Source organism: Oculina patagonica, chromosome 3, assembly GCF_052425735.1.
Source record: "Oculina patagonica isolate OP01 chromosome 3, crgOcupat, whole genome shotgun sequence".
In the NCBI taxonomy this organism is placed as follows: Eukaryota; Metazoa; Cnidaria; class Anthozoa; order Scleractinia; family Oculinidae; genus Oculina; species Oculina patagonica.
In genome coordinates this window covers 11,456,161-11,466,838 of record NC_135760.1, presented here as the reverse complement: position 1 = coordinate 11,466,838, position 10,678 = coordinate 11,456,161, and the positions used below count along the sequence as shown (strand labels likewise).

General features: G+C 40.8%; 1 protein-coding gene across 1 annotated transcript; it reads left to right on the top strand.

Moving 5' to 3' along the window:
- Positions 1-139: 139 nt before the first annotated feature.
- LOC144646486 (retinol dehydrogenase 7-like) lies at positions 140-5,913 on the top strand. Its single transcript, XM_078506086.1, has 4 exons — positions 140-978; positions 2,163-2,345; positions 3,485-3,727; positions 5,603-5,913. The coding sequence occupies exons 1-4, from the start codon at positions 648-650 to the stop codon at positions 5,782-5,784; spliced, it is 939 nt and encodes a 312-aa protein (XP_078362212.1). The 5' UTR covers positions 140-647; the 3' UTR covers positions 5,785-5,913.
- Positions 5,914-10,678: the final 4,765 nt, after the last annotated feature.

Here is a 10,678-nt window from a genome sequence, read left to right as displayed (position 1 = left end):
CCTTGTCTTTTTTCTCATCTTTCTTTGAATATTTATTTCTCTTGGTCAAACTCACGTTCGGGTGGGGGAAGGGGGGTGGGCGTTATGAGCCCTACTGCTTGTGCTTTCAATTATCACATTTCTCACTCATCCCGTGTCAATAGTTTCCTTTTCAACGATGAGTAACAGGGAGGAGTGAGGGCTCCGGGAACTTAACTGGATTGAAAGTCGTACAGCTACAGCCGGTACTCGGCTTGAGCTCGTTCTCGTACTCTGATCTGAACGCCTCCTTACCAGAGCCGCCACTGGGCTGACGTTTTGGGCATTGCACCCTTCGTCAGAATAAATAAGCGAATTTCTGAGTTGTGTGTGTTTTATATCTTGTGCTATTTTGGTGGTAAGATGATCTTTTGGTCCCGGAGATAGTGTTGTGCATGGAAAGACGGCTAAATTCTTTTGACTCCCTTTCTTTTGTGCATACGTTTGACGTCAGAATAAGATCAATTTCAAGATAATTTTCATATCAACTGGTGCGTGAATAGAATGTTTCATGTCACGGAAGACACTGAAACCGAAGAAGTTTAAACTCGCCTCGTTCAGTCGTTCTCTCGATCATTTGCCGGTTCGCTCACTAGTTTGTCCCCCTTCAACTCAATTGAAGCCAAACCATGAGTCCGACTTTATTTCTTGCCGGGGCAGTAACGCTCATCGTTTTGTGGATAACTGTGATAAAGTTTCTTGCAAGCCGAAAGGTGCAAAACTTGCACACGAAATATGTCTTCATCACTGGTTGCGACTCGGGTTTCGGTCGTGAAACCGCCATTCGTTTGGACAAGATGGGAGTTAATGTATTAGCTACCTGTTTGACAAAACAAGGAGAACAGGAATTGAAATCGATGACGAGCAACAAACTGAAAACATTTCAGATGGATGTTACAGACTCACAGCAAATTAAGGATATATTTGAACAAGTGAAGAATGTGCTACCCGCTGGACAAGGTAAGACACGTTTGATTTGATTTGATATTTCAAAACCCTCCCTTTTCGGGCATTACTCACATGTTACTCAGGTTCATTTTTATTCCAAGGGGTAGGGGGTGGGGGACACCTTCACCTGCAGGCATTATTTCGAATACGTAGTGGTTCAAAGAAAGATGTAAATAAATTACAGATGGCTTTCGACACACGTCTCTGAAATGAAAGAAAAATTGCATGCCCCGAGCAGGATTCGAACCCGCGTCTCCCTGTTACTAGTCAGGCGTGATATCCACTACACTATCGGGTCAACCACGCTGGATACGTGGCAACTTATTGATGTGTATCGGATAGAGCGCGGTCAATCCACAGGTCATTCCCGATAGTGTAGTGGATATCACGCCTGACTAGTAACAGGGAGACGCGGGTTCGAATCCTGCTCGGGGCATGCAATTTTTCTTTCATTTCAGAGACGTGTGTCGAAAGCCATCTGTAATTTATTTACATCTTTCTTTCTACGTTTGTAAGGCTTTCTAGGCTTATAAAATTTCTATCTGTAGTGGTTCAAGCTTTGAACCAAAATAGTATGAGCATCCGGCTCTACCTTATTGTTACCTACTGTTACTTATTTTGGCCAAATCGCTAAAAAATAAGATCCGCAAGTAACAATAAGGTACCACAAAGAGACTAAGGGAGTCCCGCCCCCTGGAGATCTTAGCCTGCGTGGCCGGCGTTCGACGGGGAGGGAGACGTAGCCCTTCACGCTCGAACTCCCCTTCTACCTGCCCTTCGAACGCCAGCCACGCAGGCTACTGAGATATATCACTTTGTTATACCCAAACTGAAATGCAGTTTTCTATTGGACGGGAACGTATCACGTGACGCGGTGAAAACGGTTTTACTCCTTTAATAAGGCGATAACAGCTTGAACCATTGAAAAGCACCACGCTGAAATGGACCCCCTGTTTAAATATTTTTTTTTCTCTCTCTTCTTCCTGACCCCTCTCCCGTTCCCCTCCCATACTCGCCTGTCCATTCCATGTCTTCCATTCCCGAGTTTCCTTTTTCTATTCCCTTTCTCTTTAGTCCACTCCATTCCCGAGTAGGGAGCCCTTTTATACGCCACAACTTCTTAAAACTTAGCAAAATGCAAATTTACAAATTTCCTGAAATTCACTGAGCCTGAACTGACGGTAACTAAATTTTAGGTTTATGGGGACTGGTGAACAATGCTGGAATTGCCACTTTTGCGCCAATAGAATGGGCACCGCTGGACAATATGAAGCGCATGGCAGACGTCAACTTGTGGGGAATGATTGACGTCACCAAGACATTTCTGCCGTTGATAAAAAAGTCACAGGGAAGAGTTGTTAACTTGTCAAGTATGGCAGGTAAGGTACAGAACACGAGGACATATGTACTTCATAGAAAAACTGTGGCCATTAAATGTATCATTTCCAGAGCATTTCTTTTTGCTTAGTATTCGAAGAAAATCTGAAAAATGCGTTCTGCATCCCAAGGCATTTGTACCGTGGCTTATACGTGATATGCAGAGAGCGTTACACTTGTTCCGTTTTGACGACCTTTTGGCAACATTTTAAGCGACGTTTTTGCGGGCTCAAGTTGGTCATGTGGTCAGGGTTGACCCAGGCTGTAACAGTAGAAGCGTAAAAATTAGTTGACAAGCCTGCACGACTCTCACGCACGTGTACTATCGACAAAAATATAGTCTTAAAAAACGTTTACCTTTAACTTTTTTTCTTACAGACTGAATGACGTGTTTCTCTAAGGCACGCTTTAAGGATCACGTTTTAAGGAAAATAAAACTGCCCTTTCACAATTCACGAAAAATCTAACATTGGAATTTCACGCTTCACGGAAAGAAAATAGAAAACGTTTTGGAAAATCACGGTTCACGACTACCAAGAAAACACGATTCACGAGGGAAAAAATAGCCATTTCACATTTCACGGAGAAAAAGGGCCAGTCACGGGTCACGAAATTACCCTTTACCACCCACTTATGTATTTCAGTATCTGGCTTCCACTTGATTTGTGTACTGCCAAAAAAACTGATAACCCTTTCGACGAGTAAGTGGGGTATATGACTCTCGCTGCTCCAATGAGTTTCAACCGCGCATCTGCCAAAGGAATTGACCAAAATGTTTCGAAAAAAATACCTGGGGTTTCGCATGTAGAATAATAATAGCACTTAAATTCAGTCGTGTTCTGTTGGAAATCCGCTCATCTGATTGACATGATCGCGTGCGCGATGCTCTTTAAAGGAACAATTATTCTTGATTTTTGGCTTAAAATACATAAAATTATAGGTTTAAGACTGTGATCCTTTAGCCTTTCTGCTAAAACAATTAGACTCTGACCCTCGTTTTCTATGAGCCACAGTCATAGCCATTGTCGGGCTCGTAGTCTCACGGCCTTATGTGCCTACTGGCGCGACGAGACGTGATGATGATGATGATGATGACAAGGAAGCACTCAAAAACTGAACGTTATCTTTTGCTTTCTCACAGGTCGCCTGTCGTATCCCAGCTTGTGTGCATATAGTATCACCAAATATGGAGTTGAAGCATTTTCTGATGCCCTTAGACGTGAAATGAGCCCGTGGGGAGTGCTGGTCAGCATGCTTGAACCTGGAGCGTTTAAGACTGGTATTTTAGCACCCACTGGCATTGTTGAATCAACAAAGCTCTTATGGAATGACCTGAGTCCGGAAGTGAAGAAAGAGTATGGAGATAATAATTCTTTTGATAAATGTAAGTCTCCAATATTTGTTGTAGAACCGTGTGCTTTCTTGGGGAAAAGGTACAGCCACATGACATGTCACATGCTAGCCTGCAGTGTAGTCGACCGCGGTCAAACGACAGAAAAATGCACAAAAACAAGAAAAGTACTTCAAAGATAAGGTTTTAACTTTCACAGTTCAAAGTTCGATACATTACCGGTATCCTGAGTGTTTACTAAGTTTTTTTGGGCTTTACTAAAAAAGTTCTGCGTGGTTAAAAATAACGATATGCAGACTTGTTGGCGCCATTTGTCAAAGCACTTTGGTTCGGATGTGGAACATTTAAAAGTATCAACACTCGTTTACATAGGGAAATGGGACTATGTTTACACTCAGCAACTATTTTATCTATCCTTGCTCATACTAACTTTTCAATGTAAACGAAATTCGCAAAAATAGAAAGAAAAGCTGCCTAAGACGTTTGACCGCGGTGAAGCAGTGTAAGCGTTTATTATGGGCGAGCGGTGGATGATATTGTTCGCGTATTTGACCTTGGAGTCGCTGAGACCTACAGAGGGCTGAGATGAGAGAGCGAGGTTCTTCATTCAGCCTCGCTCCTACTCTCTGGGACGCGTTTTCTCATCTCCCCAATCCTACCGAGTACAAATCCAAGATGGCGCTCGCCTGTTCAAAATGCACTCGTGGCAATAAAATACACGTGCATTGCAGGCTAGTCACGTGCGAGTTAAACCTGACTGGCCCTCGACCGCGGTCAAACGACAGAAATATGCAAAAAATAAGAAAAGTACTTCAAAGATAAGGTTTTAATTTTGACAGTTCAAAGTTCGATACATTACCGGTATCCCGAGGATTTACTAAGTATTTTGGAACTTTACTAAAAAAGTTCTGCGTGTTTGAAAATAGCGAGATGCGGACTAGTCGGCGCCATTTGTCAAAGCACACTGGCTTGTCTACCTTAAATGGAATATCTTTACACTCAGCCGACTATTTTATCTATCCTTGCTCATACTAACACTTCAATATGAACGAATTCGCCGAAATAGAAAAAAAAAAGCTGCCTGAGACGTTTGACCGCGGTGAAACTGGCCCACATGTCCGAAGCTTGTCACGGATTCCACGACATCAAGCGACTAGGAGTTTTTTTAGCTCCTCTGGGAGAAATGCTTGCCTGACGCCAGGTTTCGGGTTAAAACGTAAGCCAGACCCTTTACTCTGTGACCCTGTTTATGACAAGACTCCTCATTTTGTGGACCCGTGGTTATCACATTCTGTTTTCAAAACTTTAAAAACAACATTAATCATAAAACAACATATCAACCTAGTAAATGGGCCAGCTCACAACGAGTCTCTCGTAGCTCAGTTGTTTAGAGCGCCCAACCGGTATCTGGGAGGCCATGGGTTCGATTCCCGTCGGGGACTCAGAATTTTTCTTTGTCCCATGCTCGTGTCATGTTGAACATCTTATATTAATTATTTATTACCGAGCTTAAAATTTACCATCTTTATTATCAACTCATTTCATTTCGTTTATCAAAACGCTATCATCTAGTCTAAAGCATTAAACAAATTCAAAGAACTATTAACAAACTCTCACCACTGATAGGCAAAAGTAAAGGGAATTTTTTTTCGAAAATGACTGCATCGTTACCTTATTCACAGTTTCCGACAAAAAAACTCCAAATAAATAAATAGTGAAAATATTATAACTTTTTGCACGAAAGATCCTGAAAAGAATTCTCTCCCCAGCGACACGCCCTCGTTCACACATAGCCATGGTGCCCCCTACCACTCCTCCCCCAAATCACAATCATGTGAGCTGCGCGATTGCTTGCGATTCAGTTTTGCGACATTGATAAGAAAGTCTCTGTTTTCCTTTACTTTGCAGTCCTTAACGGAATCCTCAAGCTTGCGAAGGATGCCTCCCCTGACATTTACAAAGTTGTGGACGCCATCGTTGATGGGCTGACGTCACAGCGACCTCAAACACGTTATGTGGTTGGCCTGGATGCAAAACAGATCGTGTTCATGTCATACTTGCCAACATTTATTACTGATCGCTTATGCTGATCGCTTAAGTAATTTGACTCATTAGAGATTTAATTTACCTATTCTGGATACCATACCATCCGAGTGTCTTTCTCGGATGTGCACTATGGGCTGATAATGTCTCTCCGCGAATCAACACTATCTCGTTTAATTTTTGTGCCTAGGGCCTAGGCCGCCTAGCCCCTAGGCAATATGTGATCGAACCACTTTGTGATGGAAGATATTCTTGTTAACAATAGAATTGTCAATCGATCCAATCAGAACAGAGCATTTCGTCATTGCGTCAGCGATACGTCGACCCGCTCGTTCGATCTGGTAAAACTTGTAGAGGTGTATTGCTGTATTCTTCGAAAGGTGCTGTATTTTCGTTGAAGATAATTTCAGTTCGGGAAAAAGAAAGACGAAGGTTCGTGGAAGATCACCGCGAAATTCCTCTCAACTACTCATGAAGATTGGGGATAAGATGGTTACGTACACTGCTTTCAACGATGCTATTCAGAGCTTCTTAACCAATATCAAGTGTGACACCGCCGTAATCGTGGACTTTGTGCGGATTCTGAACACTTTACAAAGCAAAATGGTAATGTACAGTGTTGCTTCGAATTTTGATGGAATTTTTGGAAGAATCGGTTATTAAAAGCCGCCGCGAGCAGCCAAAATTCAAAACATTTGCTTGTGTAGCGGAATCTCACGTCTTTCAAGTTTTCGCTATTTTGTCGGTTTTAAATACATTCCTTATCTTGATATGAATGAAAATAAATCTGAAACAGAATTTCTTTCAAGTTTCTTTGATTTTTCTATATCTCTTAAACTTAAAAGTTCGAAATTTTAGGCAACATATATAAACTTATTAATAAGATTTAAGACAAAAGTTATAGCCGATAAGCATCTTTACGGCGAGCCGTACGTCTTGTGTTATTTACTTTCAGGTAAGCCGCTTTTTGTTTTGAATTGAGAATTATTACAGTGCTTCAAAAAGGAAATTGAGTTTTTTTTTATTGAAGGTTAAATGGAAGCAATTGAAAGTATCGTGAGTCGAGTTCAAGGGACGATTTTAAGCCAATTTTACGCTGCTTCACGCTGCTCAAACACACTGCTGTGTTTCGTAAATAATTTCATCTCGAATTACCTGAGTTACTGACTTTCTCCATCAAGGCCACAAAAGTCAGAAATTAACACTATTCGCGGTCAGAATGTCATTTTTAATAGGGTACATAAATAGATTGCATTCGCCATGTTGAATTTAATAAAATCGCGAAGTTTCGGGAGAACTGATTCAAATTCGATAAAATACAGCAATTCATTTTGAGATATTTGTAGGTGAAGAAATTTTGTTAACTGAGGGTGGGTGCGCTAAAAGTTTTGAGTTTTTTGTACCACGGTCTTCTGATCGTTTCTGTCACTGCTTTAAAATATCTTTATACCACTACCAGCATCCTCACGCAGTCTTCGACTGCCTGTTATTGTTACATGTACCATAGTTTTTATGTGTCTTGATTCACTGTTGTTTCGGCAGCATTAATTTACTTTGTTTGGTTACTGTTATTTTTGTTGTGTTCTTTAAGAAACATTCCTGTTATGATCATAATTTCTCAGTATCATACTCGTATTTTATTATTTTTATTGCCTAATTCTCAGTTTTTGCCATCAAAGACGTACATTATTTCAGCAGCATGTACTTATTTCATGCTGTTCCTGTCATTCTGTTCTGTTCTCGACTACATTTACATATACCATTGCTGTTATATGATCATTTATTTCATAAATAATCATTTGTTACCATTATACTAGGTTTATCATTCTTATTGCCTAATAAAGATATGGCACAACGTTGGGAAACAGTCTACTTTATTGAAATATTTGTTATTACAAATTACATATAATCATTACACTCAGTTCCACACTCCAGATACTTTAAGCTGACTGAGCAATTTTGTAGGATTGTTTAGGTAACAACCAAGGGCAATCATTAACCAATCATTTGTTATGCTTCTTAACCAAGCAATCCTGTACACGAACAAATATCCGCGCATATTTTAAAGCAAATTAGAGGTACGAGGGAGACTTCCAATTTCTACAATCACAAGTGGCTTTCAGCCCTAGGCACACGTACGCATTGCGGACCTATTTTTAAAAGTTAGTGGTGAACTATAAACTCTCGTGGACCATAACTTTCGACCAATGAGCGCGCGAGAATGTTCTTAGTTATGGAATAAAAAGAAATGTCTAAAAATATGGAACGGGTGTTATTGTTGTAAAAAAAATTGCGTGTAATCAACATTAAACTCAAAAAACGTAAATTTACCTCATTTGTTTATTTCATCAAAATGGCAAATTTGAACGATTTGAAGGGTTTTTGTATACAAAAGCATTTCCACGATTCGATAGCAAAAGATCAAGACACACGAGAATTCATTAAAAAGCTTCGGTAAAGAGACTGAAGAAATACACGAGTCTTCGAAAAACCAAGTCATAATTCATGTCCCGTGTTTTAGTCGTGTACTGAGTTTGCTTTTTGAGTTATTTTTTCAAAAATAGCTCTTAGTCGTCGTGTCCCTGTAATCAGTCAGTGGGTCAGTGAAGTATGTGTGCTTGTCACACCAATCAGATTTCAGGTACTATCAGAACCAATCAAATTGCAGTTTATAAAGGCGAAGCAATCTGACACAGTTGTTGTGAGCGATTTCGTTCGAAGATTTTAGATAATTAGAAGGAGGCGGAATCGGTGAGTTGTGAATTAACCCTGGATTAAAAACATTTTTCTTAACGCTCGCCTGCTTACAACGCACACGCCGTGAGCAAAAGGCCCAACACTAACTTGTTTTTCGTCTTATTCGAGCGTACGTTTGGGGAGGCTAGCTTTCCTGACCGTAGTAAAAATTACATAAAACATTTGCTCAAAGCAGATTTCAAGAATAATGCTGTCATTTCTTTTGCCGCCCGCTTTGCGAAGTTCGTTGGGAAATTGGATTAACATTTGAGCAAATTTCTACATGCATAAAATTTATTTATCGGCAAATCACTTGCGTGATCGCTGATGCAAAACGTCTTGCACTTCAAGCTACTTCAACTTTCCTTGACAAGTTCTAAAATCTTCGAGTTCAGGAATCGCCATGACTTTCGAGCAACATGTCTTGTTTCTCCTCAACTACCAAACTTGGAAAGTTCAGTTGAGCCGAAGTTCGAAACAAAGTTTCCAATTTCCCAACAAACTTCGCAAAGCGGGCGGCCAAAGTAAACTGAAATCAACTGTAAAACATCTCGTTCAAACATTTAATGAACCGGTACAAGTATGTACTTTGCTGTTCAAAGCAACTTCGATCGATAGCTAAAACAGAATAAGAGCTAGCGTACCATTCCGTGACAACTTGAAAACTCAATTAGTTCTTGTTTATTGAATAAAATTTACGTTGTGAATGAACCAAAATCTTTGTTGAACAGTTCTGACAGGAAACAAATTCTCTAGGTGTACTGCCCTTTAAAGAACTTTCCCGAAGAGATTGTTTTTTATTTGATTCGAATTACTTCGCTTTTTACAGTACTTTTCGTTCAATGACTTTATGGAGACGTGGCTTTTTCGAGAAAAACAAGGGTATCGTGTTACGTTCGTTTAAAAAAACAAAGGTATCATGTTACAAAAGTGAGAAAAACAACGGTATCATGTTACAGTGTTTGGCAAAAAGCCAAAAGTATTCCCTAACAAACAAAAGTAACACGTTACGGTTTCTACAAAGCTAGCAACAAAATGACCGCTTTAAACAGAATAAGAACGTGCCATTTTGTGACATTTTGATAATTGAATTAGTTTTTTGTTTTTCAATAAATAACGAAGAAATTTTTGTATTGAATAAAACAGTTCTGATGTATCAAAATGCACGTATTTTTTTTGTGCAAAAAAGTGACTCCGTGGGCCGCCATACACAAATAGCCCAACCCATGGCATCCCAACAGAACAATCACCCAATTTAACCCCAAACTACCCCATAAATCGAAAAAATAACTCCTGAACGCTTAGCGTGCCTATGTTTCATTCAAGTGCTTGCATGCTCGGTTTTGTTAGTGGAGAACTGGAGGTAGCTTTTTAAAAAGTGCTCGTTAATCGCAAGGCTAACTTTTGTCAATGCGGCGTGCTTGCATGAAAAAACACTGTGCTCGCATGCTCGCAAAGGCCATTCGATATCCCTCAATCTCGTGCCAATAGCTCTCTCTCCTCCGCGCAGAGGCTTCTTTAGTGGGGGGAAAGCGAAAAACACGAAAAATGAAAAATAGGGGGAGCGCGGGTCTACCGCGCGTTTTTGTTTCGATTTTCTCTAGGCTCCGCGCGCTTACTTTTCACCTCTCCCCATTTCCCAGCCCATACGGAACACGAAAGAGGCCTCTGCGGAGGAGAGAGTGCCAATAGTCTTCTTTTCAATTGGTAAGTTACAAGCCCGGGGGGGCGGGGCTACCCAAAATGTATGGGGTAGCGGACCCCCGGGTAGCAAGAGGGCGCCGGGAACATAACTGAGCTTTTTTTAAAAATTCGAAAGTCGTACAGTGGTACTCATACTTGATCTTGTATTCGTACTCTGATGCGATCTGAATGCCCGAAAAAAAGGAAGAGGCATGCTCCGCTTCTTCTTAGACCTCTTCTTAACCTAGAGCCGCCACTGGACTGGCTATTAACTATGGACTGGCGATTAGATCGAGCGTTACAACCCTTTGTCAGAATAATGATAACCGAATTCCAGGCTCGTGTGTGTTCTGATGTTGGTAGGTAGAAGACCTTTTGGATCCGGAAATTTCAGTGCTGTGGATGGACAGACGGCTGATTTCTTTTGACTCCTTTACCGTTGAGATTGCGCAATAACGATCGTCAAGACTCGAGGTACGAGATTGATTCTCGACAGTTTCTTTTGTGTCTACTCTTGTGCAA